Source organism: Rhipicephalus sanguineus, chromosome 5 (genome assembly GCF_013339695.2).
Source record: "Rhipicephalus sanguineus isolate Rsan-2018 chromosome 5, BIME_Rsan_1.4, whole genome shotgun sequence".
In the NCBI taxonomy this organism is placed as follows: Eukaryota; Metazoa; Arthropoda; class Arachnida; order Ixodida; family Ixodidae; genus Rhipicephalus; species Rhipicephalus sanguineus.
In genome coordinates, this window is record NC_051180.1 from 31,069,751 (window position 1) to 31,091,991 (window position 22,241).

General features: G+C 42.8%; 1 protein-coding gene across 1 annotated transcript in view; it reads right to left on the bottom strand.

Annotated features, from left to right (window-relative positions):
- Positions 1-6,886: 6,886 nt before the first annotated feature.
- The window catches only part of LOC119394599 (L-asparaginase), a 34,625-nt gene continuing 19,270 nt past the window's right edge, over positions 6,887-22,241 (bottom strand). Inside the window, exon 10 of the mRNA XM_049415910.1 lies at positions 6,887-7,130. Within this exon, the coding sequence (XP_049271867.1) occupies positions 6,887-7,130 (244 nt within the window). The remainder of the gene's footprint in view (positions 7,131-22,241) is intronic.

Here is a 22,241-nt window from a genome sequence, read left to right on the forward strand (position 1 = left end):
AGGGAAAAAGAAGACAACCGCAGAGGAAGGAGCGCCAGAATATGGAGCATTTCAATTGTGTGTCTTTCTCTCCTAAAAGCTAATTGCTAATGGTTATTAAAATACAGATAATCGATAGATTTTATGACGTTGATAAACTGTAGTGCAGAAACACAATGCTTTCTAAAAAAAATAATCGAATACGCTCGCTCAAAAAATAAGCAGTCTGTGACGGAAAGTCTTGGTATATAAAGATGTTTTGAGAAAGGGGGCATACGTTGCCACTTTTTCTCTCTTTTTTTTGTGCATATCGCTTTAGTGGCTGATCCCAGAAAGAGCGGGTACGCGGCCTTGTAAGGAATAGAAAAAAGAAGAAAAAAAAAACATTGTACTTGAACACGCGACATCAGTATCAGTTTGTGAGACACTGAGAGATAGTTGATTCAATGAGTCACTCTGGACGCATCACTGCTGCCCATTCGTCTACCTTGTGAGCTCTGACTAACCTAGAACAAACTTGTAACCCTAGGGCAGTCAAATTCTGTCTGACTGACTTAAAAGAATATTGGACATCATGGCGGAATGTGACAGTGCTTTGAATGACCCGTCTTGAGCCACAGTAGAGCAGGAAACTTATGAGAGCATCGCCTTGGCTATCAATGATTTGAATATGAAATGCCACTTACACAATTTTACTTCGTCTAAACTGTGAAGCCGGCCACCTCCGCTAATTTTATACTCAATCACAAGACTACCCGGTTTCTCTTTTTACAAACTGCTACATACCATAAAAACTGCAGTAAAATGCACAATGCTGTTCGTCCCAAGCTTTGTCAGTCGTTGGTCAATGGCAAATATTACTATTATCTGCATGCCGCATGCTCTTAAAGGCAAACGTAGCATAAATCTCTTTATTAAGTATGGTCACTGTGTCATTTATTAAAGATATATGGTACGCAAACAAGAGTGTCTTTTGTATGCACATGGCAGGGATTGCTTACATGCATACAGGCTGCGCGCAAACAAAAGCTTCAATTAAAAGGCACTTTTAGGGCACAATACGTGACTTATTATTTTTCTTGCGCGTGTTAGACTTACGAACACGGGCGTAACTGATTTTGTTTAAGCATTACTTTGAAGCGGGTCTGTGCCCGCACTAAATTTGCCGCATCTTTCCTGTTTTCCTGGCACTACACCCACTCGATTTCAAGCTATAGCGTTATATTTCATTACTTTTTTTGAGGAATGGCAAGTGAGAGGACGATATGCCCATCATATGACAACGTCACCGGACACGCTGTTGGATTATTCTTTGACGATGGCAAGACTTTTGTCGGTGTAACATCAATGGCTGTTCAAGTGGCTCTTTTGTAAGTATGCAGCATTGACTTGAATAACACGAATGTTTCTTTAATTCGTTTCTACTGCTTTCCTATAATCCGCATATCACGACCACGGGAAACTCGGGGACAATATTTCTGGAGCGCTTGTGGAACCACCGACCAAGTGCGACAGAAAGTTGCAAAACAGAACCCTGCTATTTTGCCGCCATTCCTTATTTATATCTAACAAAACAGTTACGTGGGCTCCTTGGTTGAACAAAATCAACATTACTGAACAAAACTCTTTGTGGGGCAAATTATGTCTAATCATAAAGGCCACCAAGCGCATAAGCCACCAAAGTTCGCTGCTTGAATCACTCTGTTTCTATTTATTTTATACTGTCGACAACTGTCTCTCCAACGAGTTGACAATGCTTAACTTAACGTTCAGTAAGCTCTCATCTGTTTTCCAATCACTGATTCTATATAAATGTAGATGAAATGCAATTATGTTGCAAGTTTACATGTCGAACTTTTGTCGGATCCCATCGGCTTAATGAGCGATATCTTAATGACGATCCGAGAAGCGCTGTGCGCTTTGTTTGAACCCCAGGGTTCTGCAAGATCGTACTCCTTCGTACATGTACGGAAAGAAAGTTACTTGACAGACACCACTTGAATGGAAATGGCACTTTTACGAAAGTCCCATAGCAGTTGATGTATAGCTGCTCGTATGCTTAAAAAACAATTGCTGTCAAGAACAGTTTGTGAGATCAGACGCCGGCTAATATTGGCAAATATTCTGTTTAGCTCTGCGGCTTTTTAGTAAGAAACACTTTCTGAATATAGTTGCTGTTTCGTTACCACCCTTGTGGCCTAGGGTAACCTGCGAGCCTGCATATGTAAACAGCTAGATTTTAAGACTGGCTGTTCTTTGTTGCGCAGGCTAGGAGCAAGTCAAGATTCGGTACTACGAAAAAGAGGCCGATACCGTAGAACTGTTGAATCGTAAGTGCAGCTTGTCGTTAGCCATCCGGCTTCACTAATTACATCTTTAGCATCAGGATTGGGTGAACTTTCCTCTTACAAACAGCTCTACTCTAAGACGCTTTTTTTTTAATATACGTCCAGGTGTCATGTGTCCGATGGATACCTAATGTCATCAATGAATGGAGGTCGCTATCCCGGCCTATCCAGTTGCAGCAGACGTTCTTTGAGAGAGTTCTTCTTCCGCAACAAGTAGGTGGAAGTTTATTCCAATGCTTTTTAGAGGTAGCCTTACTGCTTACTTTAAAACTTTAATGTCATATTTATAAGAGTTATAGATGCTTGTAGTAAATGCGCAGGGTTACCCTTCAAGGGGGCGATGCTGGTGCCTTTTGTTCATGGTAACGTATGTACAGGTATAGGAAATAAATATATATAGGTCTCCCCGTATATCGAGGTAACACAAGCATTGCTTCTAGTACGCCGCCAAATGGAAGCATTAGTGCCACATCAGGTGCAATACGATTGTCGGTCCCAGAGGCTGCATATTAAGGAAGAGAAAAGAATGTGCGCACGTGTACTATCAATGCGCCTTAAGGAAAACCGCCATGGTCGAAATTATTTCACAGCTCTCTTCTATACTAACATCCACTGCTCAGTTTTGGGACATCAGATCCTGCAAATAAATTAAAATAAATTTACATTGTTTTTCCTTTTAAGATATTTCTCTAACGGTATTAACGTGCACAGAGTTCTACCTATAGTCTGTAAGTGTTCAATAATATCAGACATACTGCCTCCTCAGTAACAGACCCAAGATCTGCTGGAAAGACTCACCGCCACCCGCTGAACGTGGGAACAATTATTTACCGGCAGTGTTTTACGAGGAAGTAGACTATGACGTATGCACAGAAAAGAGCACAACGCATAGGCATTTCTTCACTTGTGAGGTCAGTATTGATTTCTTATATTTTATTTAGTGCTTATGTTACATTACGCATTCTTAGCTTCTTTTGCGTCTGTGCGGGAGATAGGGCCAATGTTCACCACGTAGTCAGCACGCTATAGAGAGAGAGAGTATAAGAATAAAAGAAAGGCGGGGAGATTAACCAAGGCTGAGCCCGGTATACGCTACCCTGCACTGAGGAAGGGGGAGGGGGAAGGAAATTTAGAGCGGAGGAGAGAAAAGCACGCTGTAGCTCTTCGTATGATCAAGCTTATGGATATGACCGAAGGTTATTTGCCAATGTCGAACAGGCCCGACATAGGGAAAACACCTCATTAGTGTTGAATAGCTCACAGTAACGCATGTTTAGCATAAAACGAAAAAAAGAAACTATAAAAACTATTACTTTGACTTACCATCATCATAAGCATCATATTAGAAACACTTCCTCTGTGCAGTAGAAGACATGTGAAACTATAGCAGCTCGAAAACTAAAGAAGTTTTTCTTCTTAAGTTGAATGATCATATAACAAACAATAAAACGAACGAAGAAACAAAAAACGAACAAGCGTACGGACGAACAAACGAACGAATGAATGAAGGCACGAACGAACGTACAAACTATAGTACGGACGTAGAAACGAAAGAACGTACGAACGGACGAACAAACTAACGAACGTACGGGCGTACTGACGAACGAAAAAACGAACGAAAGAAAGAACGTACAAACGAGCAAATGTACGAAAGAACATACGAATGAACGAACGAACGTACGTACGAACGAACGTACGAATGAAAGAACGAACTTATAAGAACGAACGTACATCATGCTGCAGATTCTTTCATGAATCTGTACCGTGATGTTTTCTCGTCAACAGAAGCGGCGTAGCCAGTAGCGTGCTGCTTCCTATGTTTCTGTTGTGTTCAAGGTAACACTATCTGTTGTATCTGTTGTATCTGTTGTATCTTCAACGGGGATCGTGCTTAGAGTTGCGACATGTTCTGGGCCCATGGCAAAGCAGCACCTGTGCGCTACGTGCCACGAAAGCGCTGTTGAATTTCTTGCGGGCCACGAGCCTGAACCAAACTTTGTAAACTTGTGTGACTGTATGTGTTATGTGGTTATCACTGTATATATCATAATCGTCACCCAGCACCTGGAGTAGCATGTCAGGCGAACAGCCAGGCAAACATCTCCAGCTTCATTAAAAGGTTTATCTCTCTCTCTCTCTCTGTTGTATAAACACACTTGAGCTAGTGCCCCTCATAATAGTATCGTGGTTTTAGGAAGTAAGACCCCAACAATCACCATCACACTCAGGCTAATATTGATCATAGTTACCGTTTGTAGTTACTTTGCACCAAATTAACTACTTTACAACCCCATCTAGCAAAGAAATTTTCGGGTTGGTTCCATGGCTATCTTCTGGCCGCTTTGAATTTCTGTTCTAGTGCATTTAGTAGCCAATTGTCTTGTTATTTGCAGATAAAATAAGCAGCAAGCCCAAAGTCAATGTACTTTTTTATTGGCATGATAAAAGAAGATGTTAGCGCACAAATAAGGCACCGGCTGCTCCTTAGTCTGTAGAGAAAATCACATATAAAAACAGCGTTGTCCAATAATACCAGAACATAACGAATACGCAGCACATGAAATATGCAATTTCAACAACACCATGACACTTCAATATAGCGTCTCGAAAGTACAAAGAATAATGTCCGCTCATATAAAGTTCAGAAGTCAGCAGGTGAAACATAGGTGATGTAGATGGATTCTCACGTACACGCATAACAATATTCAAGACAACATAGTCAACAACCACATATGTATATACACTGTGACGTTAAAACAAAACAAATATTAAATGCGTTAATAACGGCCAATGCCATTATATATAAATGTGTGTGTGTGTGTGTGTGTGTGTGTGTGTGTGTGTGTGTGTGTGTGTGTGTGTGTGTGTGTGTGTGTGTGTGTGTGTGTGTGTGTGCGTATGTGTGTGTGTGTGTGCGTGCGTATGTGTGTGTGTGTTTGTGTGTGTTTGTGTGTGTTTGTGTGTGTGTGTGGCTCAAATGCCAGACTTTTACTCCATTCACGTGCGCTTCTTCACCGTCGCCTTCTCCTTCCCTAGCTACCTTCGTACGTCACAGGATTCCATCTTCCCCTGAAAGACTGCGAATTACAAACAAAAATGAACGAGGAGAGTCTTATACAAGAAAAACAGGCCCATAGTTCCATGTCCCTATGGAGTTCTATGACCTCGCCAAAACTTCAAAATAGCGTTCAGCAGTTCCGTGATGCTGAGCACAGCTCTGGTGGGTGAGGCTGACTGCTGCGTTCTGGAGAACATAACCATGCTCTGCATGTTTGCACTGATGCTGACTCATTCGGTGGACATGTCACAAATGAATCGTATTGGAGCACCTTGTAGCCCCGCTAGGGTGGATGCCGTAGGCGTGGGTATGCCGTGACCGATAGGCACGCGGCGCTTCCACTTTGTGTTTTCGTTGAACAAGGCTGATGGGGCTATGGCTCTGTCCATCCAGAATAAGAGGAAATGGTTTTGCGCCGTTTTCCTCGTTTTCTATGGCGTTGTCCAAGAAGGTTTATTTTTAGGTACAGTCTTGATATCAGACGTTGAAAAGGTCTCTGGCGACGTTCCTTTCTGCGAATACGTCTTGAATTTGATGTCTTGTTGGTTTTGAGAGAGACATTTTGAATTCGTCTTCGCTTCAGTTTACTCGATTTCAAACATCTTTCATTAAGCCGCGATTGCGATTTCGAGGTTTGTAGTTGCCCTTGTCGGAGTGCCTCTTGTTTCACGTGGTGTCCAGTAGGTACCTGGTGCGCTGTGGGCTGTTGTGATGCTTTTGGGGCAGTGAACGTAGTGTGTCAGAATTGATAAGAGAGCTCTCCAGAGGCTCCTGCGACGCCGTTCATTACGGATGCTTCAGGCACCCGGTAACGTGCGAGGTCTAATGCATCCGAGCCTTCTGTGTTCTTTCGACTCTCGGATGGGTTTGCACTAGACGGTGATACCACAGCAGGCTTGGCTTGGTCAGATTCTGATCACGAATGTTTGTATGCTTGCGGAAGAACTGAAATAAGCTCTTCTCACGCATGAACATGTATACTGCACCATATGACACGAGGCGTTACTGAAGAACCCGACGCCCTTGATTCTTTGCCTGGAATGCGCGGTCCACCACCTGGTTTTCCGTCATGCGGCTCTTCAGTTGCTCCAAACGCCCACCGCTTGCTTCACAAACTCGCTATAGGGAAGAGTTGTGGTTTGGTCGATGATGTTCTCGATTCATCACCTCACCTATCGAGAACGTAGCGAGTTTGTGATGCATGCGGTGGGCATTAGGAGCAACTGAAGAACCGCATGATGGAAAACCAGGTGGTGGACCGCACATGCCAGGCAAAGAGTCAAGGGCATCAGGTTCTTCAGTAACGCCTCGTGTCATACGGTGCAGTGAAGACTGAAAAATCAGATTTTCGTGCAGAAGGAAAACCTGATGGAAGACTAGGTCTTTTGGGAAAATGCTCTGGACTGTGATCGCTGAGTTGAAATTTTTCTAGGTGGTAGAATATAGACAAGTCTTCACTGTAGTCTATAAATCGTGTGATCGTCTCCTGTCTGATTTTTTCTCACGATTCATTGTTCTGGAAGATGTGTGTGAGGTAAAATCGGAAGGCCTCACCAGTGACGTACTCATTGAAGTTGGCTACCATCTCCCGTTCCGACCACGACGCAGCGGTAGCGTGGAACTCGAATAGGTCGAACCAGTCCTGTACGGGTCTATCGCCCGTTGATCCGGTGTACACTGGGATGCCAAGGTCCGCCGATGGCGCTGTCATGATGCAAGTCACAGTGGGGATCTGCTTGTGCGGTCTGCATGCAGTCAAGATGGCTTATTGAGGGCTTTGCTGATGCCAGGCCTTCATCCTGTCGACTTGTATGACGGTATGAATGAGAGACGTATCCTGTGACGTACGAAGAAAGCGATGGCAGGAGAAGCTGACGATTAAGAAGTGCGCTTGAATGGAATAAAAGTATGGCGTATGAGCCACGGTACGTCTCCCAGTCATAACCTCACACACACACACACTTCGTCCGTGGCCTACGTAATTACCTCCGGCTATGCGCTGCGTTGCCGCAGGTGATCACGGAGGCCACGGACGAAGTTGCGTGCATGTTTTCAAACATGTGGATAGAACACTGCTCACGCTCCCTGCTATCCTTAATGAAGCCAGTTTATAATGCTGATGTACCACGCGTGTTCTCATGTGCACACGGCAAAAACAATCTGCAACAAAATGAAGCTGGACTGTTAATCTTCGATCGGATTTCACTACTCGAAGCTCGGCTGCTATACGGTAACTCTAACTCTACTAATCAGTTTTGGTCGGCGGCGTCAAAGAAAAGCTATTTAACTTAATGTTTCTACTGGCTTGTTGGCTGGAATGTTCCAATGTTACTTTGTCTCTGGCAACATCTCAGTCTATTCTACATAATCGATATGTAGCGCACTGAACTTGTAATAATCAATCCGACATAGTTGCTCTGTCAAACTGGCGCAAACTTTCAGAAGAAAGTTATACGCGTCTCCCGAATCCTTAACCGTTCGCCTATTTACCTCTTGAACACTGTTGCATTAGAAACCTTCACTCGTTAAAAATATTTAGGCGTTCGTATATTATGTAATATAACACACTGAAAACAGTATTAAAAATACCATATCCTTCAGTTATTAATCTTATACTTAAATAACTAAGTCGAAATGTAGAGAAAAAGCGCGCACAAAAACGAGGAGCACAAAAATGAAGATGCGAGGACACGAGGGCTAGTGTCGCCGCCTCTTGTTTTTTGTGCTCCCCGTTTTTTTTTTGTACGCGCTTTTTCTCTTAACGATGTACAAACTCGCCCAACGTTCCATTCTCCTAAACTACGTTGCAACTTTTCCACCGCTCCTTGCTCAGTTAAGCTAATAGTTTACAAAACCTCAATACGACGACAGCTTAAATATGCTGCTGCAGAGTAGTACGTATCCTATGCACATAAAAGTTAAAAATAATGATTGTTCTGGAACCTGTTGAAAATAACTCTGATCGTTTTGCTCTCTCTAACTACCATCTCACTGCACCATCAAAGACCGCGTATTCCATCAGTCTTTAACAGCGCGTAAAAAGATTTCATAAAATATTCACGACACTTTATTTTATAACCACATAACTTGGAGGACGCTTGAGCTTCGCCTTCACGAGCAGAACGCGACAGCGTAATCGGGCGCCGTGCGCATCGCACGAACCATGCCGCAAAGAAAGGAACGTTTTTGCGCGTAACATTGGCCATTTCGTACTATCCTAGAATGCCTACTGCAAGTACCGTTTTGAAGTGCCCACTTCGCCATAATTATTTCTTTTGCAATTTGGCGAAGAACCCACTACGCGTCCCTAAGGTGCCACGTGCACCTGCACACTTCGTAACGGGTGACAGCTTTTAAACCACCCACTCGTGAGCGGTGATGCAACTCACATGTTTGTACACTTTGTGCAATTCTACGATTCTGCCACGCAATATTACATGCGTTATAAGGAGACTCCTCCCCCTACATCAAACACTTATAACGCTTTTCTTTAGGAAGCAGTTTCAAGCACTGACGTGGTTCCGTGGTACAACAACTTCTTGCCACGCACAAAGCCTGGGCTCGATTCTCACTCGGGCCAAATTTTTTTATTATTTATTTATTTGTATTTATCTCGAACTTTCGCTCACGGTCAACGCGGATTTTTCGCTCACGACCAAAGACGGCGACACCGACGTCGGAATGTCTGTTAGACGAGCCAGTTAACGCTATAGCGTCAATATACAAGTCCAATTTTTACTCCCTGTATCTTGTTATCTTGCGGTTTGTATTTTTACCCACTCCCGTAGCGTTGTAATGCCGGCAGCCTTGAGGACAAATAACTAAATCAAATAAATAAATAAATAAATAAATAAATAAATAAATAAATAAATAAATAAATAAATAAATAATATGCAACTTACCTGTGGGTTGCCGACCAAGTAAAAGATAAAGAATTCAGCTCTTATTCCTATGTCTGTACTTATTCAGAACCATATTATTTATCGTTCCGATATGAGAACTCTAGCCACAATACCCTTTGTGTTGTATTTTGCTACAAATATGGTGATAAAATTAAATGGCATGGCTGCCTTTGGCTAATTTTAGCTCGAGTTCTGGCTCCTTTTCAAGCACACCCAGTCACAACCCTGATACTGACATCGATTATTATTCGGTATTGGCAAAAAACAAAACAAAAACAAAACAATCACTAAAAGTGCTGTAAAGCTTAGTTTATTCTGCGCAAGCTAGTCCATCTTTTCTTGCTTTAAAACATTGTCTGCCCATGGCGTTTTGAGCCCTGCAATGCTCGCTTCTACTGCTTTACATAGGCAAGTACAGAGGTTCACACTTACCTTGTTCAAGAGAAACAAAAACATCAAAGACACATATAATTTCATTTAAACTTCATCCATATAATTTACATTTCAATTCGTTTTTCAGAGTACATCTGAGCTGACAGAATCATGTAGGATTCCGTGCTGTTACAGTACGGTGGGAGGCGGTGAGAGTGTTCCGAGGCTCCACCGTGCCCCCGATGGCACTGATTGTGAAGAAAATAAGGCAAGAACGAGATACAGCCTTTCCTCTCTTAAGATGGAATTTGAATAGAATTCCAAGGCACTGTTTTCTGCCTTACGCAATAGTTATTTTTGCTTTTTTTAGATGAACCCAAAAAAAGCCGCTTTTTGCGCGCCTAAACATATTCATGATAGCGCTTTGCGTGAACTGATTCTTTAGTAACATTTGTACCGATTACCAGCACGATGTTGTTATTACTTAATAATTCATAGTCATAAAAATTACTTCATTATTTACTAGTAATATAAGTTATTCTACAAGCGGCTAGGACTATAGCGCGGTGGGTTTACAGAGGAGGTAACAGCGGGGTGTATATGTAAAACCAATCGGACAGCCCCAGAACTGCCTTGCATTTCGAAGAATATTGCACATGTATTCTGCGGAATCCAGCAAGGTGGCGGAAAGGTTGTGAAAAGCAGAACTGACAACCACCCGTTTGTAGCACGAAGCCACAATTTTCTTGTGGCTTCGTGGTATAAGCGGGTGGTTCCCAGTTATCTCTTTCATGCCTTGCATTTATTCTTAAAACAACTGGGACGTAAGAGCTTTTTGAGAATACAAGTTCAATGGTCGGATTGGCAAGGCTTTTCTTTCGCAAGTCCTACTTGCCATTGGTTGGCTGCCCTCGCTAATGGATGTCCAGCGTCAGGATTGGCTGGAATTTTCTTTTAAAACGTATATATTCTAGCGTAGAATACTTTATGATACTTTGGGCCCAGGTATATATTTAAGGCATTATTCGTGCTTTAAAAAAGCTGTACACAATAAAAAATGTTGTACGCAATGTGCATACGTGGTGCGTATGATATTTGGCAGTCGTCTACGTGACTGTTACAAAATGAGTATAGTACACTAATAGAATGGTTTGCACTTTTTGTGTCATAAGCTCACTCTAACAAATAGTCATCACGTATCTTGAGTATTATTCTTTTCTGTAACGCTGGGTGTCCGGCATAGGTAGGCAAAACTCTCTCATGAGTCGACTCACTCACACTAACATTCAGTCGTGAGTCTGAGTCTGAGTGAGTCCGAGTGAGTAATGTTTTCGTGAGTTTGAGTCCGAGTGAGTCCGGTTAAGGAAAATTTTCGTGAGTCTTAGACCGAGTGAGCCCAAAGCGCGAAACATTTCTTGAGTGAGTCTGAGTGAGCTCCACATTTTTTGCCTACATATGGTTCAAATTACCCAACTTCAGCTTTACTGTCAGCTTTATGATAGCTGACGTTTGCACTCACAGCTGCTCGCACATAGTTCAAAGTACTAGATTTCATACGCCATCTCAATATTTATTGATCAGAGGCGTGAGGTATAGAGGGGGGGGGGGGGGGGGGGGTTCTTTTGATCTTCCTCCGGCAGAATCTTTCACGGGAAGTTGTTGATAAAGATAGCTCGTGTAAGTCATCTCTTTCAATAAAAGTGTCCTTGCTCGATTACAACCATTGATAACTCGTATTTGAAGGTACGAGATAAGAAGGAGAAAAGTAGAGCACCAATTATGTGACATTTTGGTGTAAAAGTGCACTGACGCTGTCGTTCAAAAAGTTAAATATACGCAAATGGACTCATCAGTCGACTCACTCAGACTCACTCAGGCTGATATGGAGCAGTGAGTCTGAGTGAATCCGAGTGAGTAATGTTTTGTTGAGTTTGAGTCCGAGTGAGTTCGGTTGAGAAAAATTTTGATGAGTCTGAGTCCGAGTGAGCCCTAAGGGCAAAATATATTTCATGAGTGTGTCTGAGTGAGCTCTACATTTTTTGCCGACCTATGGTGCCCGGTACTTACAGCTCCAGCCCTATATGCGTGTTGCCATTGTGACCTATATAGTACTCTTGGCAGCAACGCAGAAGGCACACAGAGTTAAAAAAAAAAAAGAAAAAGAAAGAAAGCGCAAGCAGTAGCATTAAATGACTATTGTTATTTTGATAGAAGATTGGAGAAAAGTGTGTTTAGTTTACTCATAATCTAGTAACTTTTCTCAATACAAAAGGGACGGCGGTGCGCATTAATCTACAAAAATCACATAGCAAGTAAAGTTAATCCTTTTATCAATCACATTTTCATGCCTTCTTTCCTTTCAGATTTGCGTTTCCGGAGTTTGCTTTTAGAAACTTTTTTGACGCTTTTTGACAGCAAATATCTTCATCAATTTTCATGTATGCAATAAACATGCATCAGTCGCTCCAACGTCTGCGCTCTCTGCAAGTTATTTGCGAAAAAGACGCCGTCATATTGTTCTAGGCGAATAATTGAGAAAGTTAAAAGAATGTGTGCGGAACCGTAATACACGGTGGTCATTATGCGGCGCTGTTAAACAAATTCTTAGCAACACACTTCCGGATTTTCTTTGCCCATCTCCGCTATTATTGCGCAATTTCCTATAAGTATAAACCTGGCATAAAATACAAAGCTCACGGTTTACGTGCGGCGTCCTGGCAGAGCTGACACCTGCTTTACAAACAGGATAGCTTCAGACACAAATTTTTATAATTGCGGACAAATATAAATGAAGAATGCCTCCACCCACGGAAACAAAGAAACTGCTATTATGCGCTGCTTCCGCCATTTTGCCTATGAGAGATGTTTGTGCCGGCCGTCACTGGAGGCGCCTGCGTCGACGGAGGAGTATAGCTGTAGCAGTAAAGGAAGGAAGAAAATGGAGAGAGGGGAAAGGCAGAGATGTTAACTAGTCCATAAAAAATGGTATCCTACCCTACACTGGGGAAACGGATAGGGGGAATTCGAAAGTTAGACGTACGTAGAAGGAGGGGGAGAGGAGAGATGTGCTGCAGCAGCACATCTGCAGTATACCTATAAGAGCGTGAATTAGAATGAAGAGAGAGAAGTCAACCAGGATGGCTCGGTTTCGTAGGCGCGCCATCATGGAAGCATTTGCAGACTCAGCACTGACTAACCTTAGCGATTATCCTCATTTTTACACTACTGGCGGAGAGCATTTCGTGCGGGCCGAGGTTTTATTCTTTTTTTTTCATACCTCACAATAAAGAAAGTCAAACACGAAAACTGGAAGTATCCATTACGAGGCGGCGCTGTCGTGTACCGAGGCCAAATTTCTACCAGCACATGTCTGGTCAGGTTCCTTCTCCCCTGTGCGCATTCTGTGCTGAGCCCGAAACAACACATCCTTCTATTTGACCTGCATGCGATTTACTGTAGCAAGAAAACCCTTCTAGAAACCCCTTTACGAGCTATTGTAAGATATTTGTCTGTGCCTGTCATTTTGTCTTTTAGAGGCTCCATTCCCGGGTTATGCTATGCGAAATTTGGCTTGGCTGTGCGGAATTAATGAAACTAGTCAGTTACCTAGCTAAACAGGTTACTCTTATCGCCATCGCTATACAGATATCTACATAAAAGTATTGGTTCTTTTTATTTATTATTATTTCTAAAAATGTTTTGCAATTCTTTCTACGTTTTATCATGCAACTACATTTCGTTCTTAATTCTGAGCTTTTACGTAAATTTATAAAACCACCCGATTCTTGGCCAATCCCCCACAGTATACGTGTGAGCCACAGTGGCTAGGCAAAGAAGATGAAGAACAAAATGGTCAAAAGGAGTACGCGCTATGGGTGTTTTACGCAGGGTGAGCAGCCGTAGATCCGGGATGAGAAGAAAGGCACTTTTGATGATATATAAAATGTATGTCCGGCCGGTGTTAGAATCTGGTTGTGTTCTATTTTCTGGTGCGCCAGCGTACAAGCTTCGGCCGCTGGTTCTACTTGAGAGAGAAGCTCTACGGCTGTGCTTAGGCCTTCCTAAATATGCGGCAAATGCAGTGTTATTCCCAGAAGCGCGCACGCAACCCTTTTTATGCCGTTTTAACCTTCTAACGGTGCAAACTTTCTTAAGATTATACGAATCACCCTATATCCGCGATCAGATAATTTTTATCTCGGACCCTGATTCTTTTTCTCAGCGCATTGGCCCAAATTTCATAAACCACAAATTGTATATGTTCAGTCGTTACTTGATCCACTAAAGGTACAAATTCGTGATTTGCTTCCTCTGACTACACAAGATAACTATCCCGAAATTGTGTATCATGATATTTTTCCGAACCACGTGAAATTGTTACCTTCCGGCATTTTAAATGGTTTGTTGCAAGAACATATACAAACTATGTCAACGAATGTTTTTATTGCAACGGATTGCATCGCAGTCTGAGGAAAGATCTGGTATCGGAATATTTGGCCCTGAACTTGATTGGTCTTTTTCATTGCGATTGCCGGATTTTATTCCCGTTTTCCTTGCTGAATTTAGGGCAATAGTTCTGGCTTTACGTAAGTTAAGTACTTCAATTCCAGTAGCGGCAGTAATGACCGATTCATTGTCTGTGTGCCCTTCGCTTTCCAAATCCGGTGACACACCTATAACAAAGCTCTTTAATATACTGGTCCCCGCGCATCTACAATGTATTCATTTAATTTGGGTACCTGGCCACAAGGGTTTGGTTCGCATTGAAATGGCGGACAGTCTTGCAAAGGCGTCGCTGACTGCACCGATAATTCCTGTTCTCCCGCCAACACCTCACATCAAGACGGCGCGTTTCCGGACACTTACAATTAGAAAAAGCTTATTAGACTCGGCGTTGACAGCTTCTCCAGAATACAAGCACCTTCCATTCACTTGGCACAGCGATTTAGCTAATTCAAGGTTGATGGAAGTTGCCCTAACAAAAATTCGTTGCCGCGTTACTTTCCTGAATTTTTACTTCCATCGATCAGGTTTTGTGAACTCCTCGCTGTGCCTTTTCTGTAATCCGGAAGAAACGATTAGTCATTTTTTCTTATCATGTCGCCGGTTCAACACATTCAGGAAACGAATACTTGTACAACCTCTTCGAAAACTGGGCCTGGAATTATCGGAATCCATTCTTCTTTCTTTTGGGGCCACTACGCTGGGGTACAGCCACAGGAATACATCATTGCGACTAAAAGAATATCTTGCTAAATTCCATGAGCATTAAAATTTTTCATTACTCATAACTGACACTTTAATTCAAAACAAATAGCGTAACAAGGAGTCACAACATACAGAAAATATAGGACGAATTCACCATCTACTCGGCCGATCCCCTCCATTGGGTATGTGCCATGACGAGAGGTCAACAACAACATCAAGTGGCTTAGCATGACGCAATCAGTGATCTCACAGCAAGAACTGCGACGTGAAGCCACCAAGACGCCAGACTTGTCCTTGGAGAGTGCTTACGTGACTGCCACGTCGACGTTCGAAGCTTCACGTGATATAAAACGCCGTGATGTAGACACACAGAAGGATATCGTGGACAGGCGCCTCCACTCTCCCTCATCAATGCAAGCCGGGACACAAAACCTAGGTACTACTCCAGGTAACTTTGTTCTGTTGAGCTTATGCGGCTTGGTTAAGAAATGTGGCATTGCTTAGCACACGACGCAATAACATGTGGTTCTAACACATCAGTACCACTTGAAGTGAATTAGTACATCGAGAACTGTGAAGAATTTTGTATCTCTAAATCGGTACTTGTGTGTCGAGGACATTGTTACAGCCTCGAAAAATCTATCATTGCTTTATGGTTAACTACAAAAAAGTAACAGCAGGGGTGTGTCCAGATAAGATCGAACACGAGGTCCCGGTCACCATTCCCGATTTTGATGAAATTTACTGTAGGTCTAGGCATTACACCCAGAACAATGGTTTCGCAGTTAGTCTTGCGAAAAAAAATTTTGTTCGCCTGAAAAAATATATACAAATTTTAGCCGCAAAAAACGCTTTTCCGCCAATTTCGCGATTTCTGAATTTTGAGCGCACCTAGGGAAAAAACGGTGCACTTCTTCATCATAATATTTATTCCCCTTAAAGAACAAGTAAAATACAATCTTATGAGTCTATTATTTTCCTTGCTTGTCGAAGCACTTTTCACGAAAAAAATCACAAACTTGGCAAATTGCACATAATACCTGTATTTCAGGAATTTATTGCTGCAAGCAAGTTAAAGTGAGGATAATAAAAATCGGTACATATAACTTCGATACTTTCGCTTTCTTTTAAAATAATTTGCGTGGTTTTATCGCGTTCCGTTTTACTCGATAAGTGGGCTGAAATGTAAGTGACTTACCAAAAACGCCGAACTTTGAAATCGATTTTCTCAAAAAGGCCATTTTTAATTTTTTTGTAAATCCCTCTGATTGAAGTCAAGGACGTCGTCTACCGTTCTGCAGAAAAAAACGTTGCATTATTTTGGTTGCTAACAAGTTATAGTGCGTCAAATGTAACCAAGCCAGCCTAGCGTCCGCGTCGTTCGTTATGTGCTGAAACTCGGATATAAATTGCTAAAAATACTTGTACGTGACATAATCACAAATCAGAAGCTCCACACCAACAAATGCGCAGCCAGGTGTCATGGTTCAGCAAGCTTTGTTTTGCGATCAGCCGCTTGACAAACCCGCAGCAGCGGCCGCTCGATGCTGCGGGCACTACCATTACATGAGTGCCGCTTCGACTGCGGATGAGCTCCGCTTGTGCGCCAAACTACGCTCAGAGGACAAACGAGAGAAGGAATGCACCACTGTGAAATTTAAAGGCCGTTAAGTGCCAACAAATGTCATAATATGCAACGAAAACTCTGCCGGCAATTTCCCAGTGAGCGCCTTCAATACAGCACGCATGTATTTTTTAACGCGGTAGCGTTAGAGAGCTCGTGTCGCAGAAATTCCGCTGTCGGCGTCGGCACCGTTGGTTGTGAGCGAAAAATCATCCGTGAGCGAAAAATCGAGAAAGTAGCAAATAAAATAAACGATAAAATCTTCGGTCCCAATGAGGATCGAACCCGGGCCGTTCGCGTGGCAAGCAGGTGTCGTACCACAAAGCCACGATATTGCTTGCAGCTGCTTCGGACAAAAACACTACATAAATGTCATGTAGTGAAAGGAGTCTCGACGCATTTTGTTCGGCAGGTGTCACGACGAAAACTAGTCCATACGGTAGGCGCATTCGCGAGGCCATCAAACTACGTCGAAAAACGCCGGGATAGTGCAGCCATCGCCGCTAAATACACACACGAACTTTCAAACAGCTCTAAAAATGGACAACTATGTCCATCTAGAGGAAAACATATCAAGCCAACGCAACAAACGCTAGATAATGTGCTTCCATCTGTGAGGCATTGTGAGAAATATGTCTCGCCTTTTCATGGCTTCCGAGAGGGCCGGCGCGCGGCGTATATCTTGGAGGCCATGCGACTCTTGCTTTAGATCGAAAGCCTGTAAAATTCGCGCGCGTGCGTGCGTGTGTGTGTGTAACAATACACATTAATAAGTATGCACTTAGTGGTTGAAGTGCGCACTAGGGGCCGGATTTCGCTATCGCGTTCAACTCTTAAAGGCGAAGCTTAAGGGTCCCCCAATTTTCCCCCCTGCTGTTATGCCCGAAGCCGCAAAATATCGTGATAAACGCTCGACGTGCGTTGAATATTCTATCTGCGGACGCACAACAATACAGTATTGTAAAAACGGTTCTTTAATGAAGCAAAGGACTTGGACACACTTCTTTTACAGCCGGCTGACACAAGTGTTCTGGCACGAGAGGAACAACTGCAATTTGAGTTGTTCGACCATCGGAAGCACGTATGACAGCTTTCTTCAGATGTCAATGGCTTTCTTTTGTGTCATATGTTGCTCATAGAATGAACATAATTATCTTTAGGCCATCAGAAGAGAGAAAGCAAAACATGAGCGCACTACTGCAGGCGCTCACTGGGAAATTGCCGGCAGAGTTTTCGTTGCAGACTATGACATTTGTTAGCACTTAACAGCCTTTAACTTTCAGAGTGATGCATTCCTTCTCTCGTTTGTCCTCTGAGCGTAGTTTGGCGCACAAGCGGAGCTCATCCGCAGTCGAAGCGGCACTCATGTAATGGTAGTGCCCGCAGCATCGAGCGGCCGCTGCTGCGGGTTTGTCAAGCGGCTGATAGCAAAACAAAGCTTGCTGAACCATGACACCTGGCTGCGCATTTGTTGGTGTGGAGCTTCTGATTTGTGATTATGTCACGTACAAGTATTTTTAGCAATTTATATCCGAGTTTCAGCACATAACGAACGACGCGGACGCTAGGCTGGCATGATTACATTTGACGCACTATAACTTGTTAGCAACCAAAATAATGCAACGTTTTTTTTTCTGCAGAATGGTAGACGACCTCCTTGGCTTCAATCAGAGGGATTTTAAAAAAAAAATTAAAAATGACCTTTTTGAGAAAATCATTTTCAAAGTTAGGCGTTTTTGGTAAGTCACTTACATTTCAGCCCACTTATCGAGTAAAACGCAACGTGATAAAACCACGCAAATTATTTTACAAGAAAGCGAAAGTATCAAAGTTAATATGTACCGATTTTTATTATCCTCACTTTAACTTGCTTGCAGCAATAAATTCCTGAAATACAGGTATTTTGTGCAATTTGCCAAGTTTGTGATATTTTTTCGTCAAAAATGCTTCGACAAGCAAGAGACATAATATAGTCATAAGATTGTATTTCACTTGTTCTTTAAGGGGAATAAATATTATGACGAAGAAGTGCACCGTTTTTTCCCTAGGTGCGCTCAAAATTCAGAAATCGCGAAATTGGCGGAAAAGCGTTTTTTGCGGCCAAAATTTGTATATTTTTTTCAGGCGAACAAAATTTTTTTTCGCAAAACTAACTGCGAAACCATTGTTCTGGGTGTAATGCCTAGGCCTACAGTAAATTTCGTCAATATCAGGAATGGTGACCGGGACCTCGTGTTCGATCTTATCTGGACACACCCAGCATTAGGTGCTGATAAACAATTATTCCACAACACTGCTTCCGTTATTTATTTATTTATTTATTTATTTATTTATTTATTTATTATCAGCTTCTTTTACGTGTAGTACGTGTGCAGTGACACCAAAGTAAGTATTTATTGGTTTTCTAGAATTATCTGGACACTTGATGTTTGATCCATGCCGTTATTTCATTCAGGAAGATTATACGCTTCTTTAATGTGAAGCTTTCTTGTACCCCTTACACAAAGACGAACTAAAGTCCTCTTGAGGAAACTCCCTTCTGTTACGCTTTCAGTAAGCAACGCAACAGATAAGTTGCAGCAAAGCACTCGGTGCTGCTTCCTAAGCAAAAAGAACAAAAGTATCCTGTCGAACTGCGCCGCTGATCAATATAAAAGCCTTTTTGCAAGCAACGAAAAAGTTATTAGTATAGCAGTGTTATGTCTATAAAATGTTCATGTTGTAGAGCATTACCATATGTTAGGAAAAAAGAAAGAAAGAAAGAAAGAAAGAAAGAAAGAAAGAAAGAAAGAAAGAAAGAAAGAAAGAAAAAACTATCACTTCACGCACACGCCAAGCTTCGCTTGCCACCATTTTCGCGATAGGCGAAGTACTCCAGACATTCTTTTTTTTTTCTAGGTGATTTCCTTGCAATTTCTTTCTGCGCTTTTCTCCATCCACCCGTCCTTTAAGACTTAACATCCCGAGCCTAACTTTACAGGCCGGTTTCGTCATTCACACTAGGCCTCCACGTTTATTCGCAGCTTGGTATGCCACTCATACGACTTGCAAGGAGCTTCACAAAACGAATGACACGCGTACGCAGCGAGTCGTACAACCAAACCATTCATGCAGCCAAGCCATTTTGTTGCCCAGCGTGCGTAATAATAACACATCGCTGTAATAAACGTTCGTGTACCGATCAGTCGATTAATTTATTAATCTTTGTTTTTACCTTTGGTTTTCATAATCGTTGTTTGTTATTAGAAATACTTATTCTTGTGTTTTTATTGAATGTACATCGAACAGCAAAAGTGTGCGGGACGTGAAATATCCCAGAAAATTGTATTATTGCTTTGTCTGGGAGCATAACCAAATAAATGTACTAGTCTGTAGTTGGTATTGAAACCTATACAGTCAACAGTTGGGTTAGAAGTATTACGCACTTATAGACCAGAAATTTGTTGGGGAGTAAACGTCCGATAAACTTTTGCTGTTGGATGTACTTAATCGGCCTCTCTGAGTACATAGGAACGAGGAGGATTGGATGAAGTTGGACTCGCCAAACTGTCACTTAACGAGGCTCTTCTGAGTGGCTGGGAGTGATGTTCCAGCGGCCTATGATCGCTACCGGTATGAGAGCGCTGCCCGCTTACAGGCTACATCGAGCCGTGGTTAACAACTTCCGGCGTGTTGTTAATCTTTTACTTGACTCGCCAGCGTAACTGTGTTCACGAGACGCCGTTAGATCAGGCGGATAACCAATAACCTGAGTAACGTGGGCGCAATTTGTGTAAGCTGTGCCATGACTTGGTAACTACCCCACATAATCTTTCTCAATGAAACTTCTTTTCCACTTCACTGGAATATAATCTTTCGTGTAGCCAAGTATTGAATAAAAAGGTGAGCTCATGAAAACTTTGCCTGCTTATGCGGTTAGCTGATTTGCGGAGACGACATCTTTCGTACTTTTCTTAACGTTGGGTTTCTCTTTGCGCTGTTCCAAAATAGCAGTCGCTAAGGCTTGTGCATGATGCGCGTTGTGATTACATAAACAACTGATACCGCTCCGAAGCTGTTCTTGGCGTGCGAGTCTGTATTGGCACGCTAGCTACCGGTTAGTGCGCAGGCACGTGAGCCATCAAAGCGCCCACTGGCACACTTTGAGCACGTGATTAATGCGGAGCTAAGCTCCAGCTACGGTGCTCAACTGTTGGGTGTCACGCGAACCTATCGTAAAGTGTGTTGTGCTACTGCATACTCAAAGTAAACGGATCCGGCAATACGTGCCGCACTAACCGCCGCCTCCTTACCCACTCCACGAAAAAGCCTATATTTACAGCTCAAGAAAAGCGTGAAGCACGACGTAACGAACTGCGATGAAAACGAAGAGAAGACACGCACGTCGGGGAAACGCAGGGAACGTGACCACCACATAGATACAACTTTGGGCCTTCGTGACGCCCAAACATGAGACGCAGTATCAGTGCAAAGTTGCTTTGTAAATAATGTTCCCTTGCTGCTTTCAAAAGGTTCCTTTCACCGCTTTATAGGCCGAATGTGTTCACTACCACGCAATAGCGCTTTCTCCCTTCCGCTTAATTTGGCTTGACCTTAGTTTCCGGCTGTGTTTGCACCCCGTCTCACTTCAAGTGTGCACTGGCAGAAAATTTTAAAATAATTCAACTTAAAAAGAGTACTGTAAATTACTTCTCAGACATTGCACGCTCGAGAGACAGAGAGAGAAAGGAATATAGGAAAGGTAGGAAGGTTAACTAGACTACGCCCAGTTTGCTACCCTGCACGTGGGGAGGGATATGAGGGGTTAAAAGAGAGAAAACGCGAGTGTATACAATACAACTTGTACAGTTCAATGTGGTGGCGCCGTGGCTGCGGTGCTCGGCTGCTGACCTGAAAGACGTGGATTCGATCCCTGCCACGACGGCCGCAATTCGATGGAGGCGAAACGCTAGATGATCATGCACTGTACGATATGTCAGTTCTTGTTCAAGGTATCTATAGGTGGTTAAAATTATCCGGAGCCCTCTACCACGGCGTGCCTCATAATGATATCGTGGCTTTGGCCACGTAGGTTAATACCCCGCTTTCATGTACGCGTTCAAATTTGCTCGTGTTTATTGTGCACCTTGCAACACAAACGCAAATGGCCGATCGGGGAAATGAGAGGCGGACGCTTTAACGAGAGCGTTCGCAAACCGCCGGGATACAGGGATACATACAGGGATACATACAAAAACTGGCATGACGACACATTTCTGTATGACGAACATAACTGACACGTGGTAACATGAAAATCATGATATGCATGTCATGTATGACATGATTTACATGCCACGCTCATGGCGCACTCGCGGCCGTTTCGCTAGATTAATATACACCAAAATTGGTATTGTGCGATGTGACTTTATGAACAACATGAATAACAGGTAGTAGCATGAAAACCATGACATCCATGATATGTATGTCATGATTTACATGCCACGCTCGTGGTCCATTCGCGTCCGTTTCGCTTGCGTGATATACACCAAAATTGGTGTTACGCGACACGACTGTATGATGAACGTGAGACGTGGTAACATGAAAATCATGACATGCAAGTCATGTACGACCTGATTTACATGCCACGCTCATGGTGCGCTAGCGGCCGTTTCACTAGATTGATATACACCAAAATTGGTATTGCGCGATGTGACTGTATGAAGAACATGAATAACAGTTGGTAAGATGAAAACCATGACATGCATGTCATG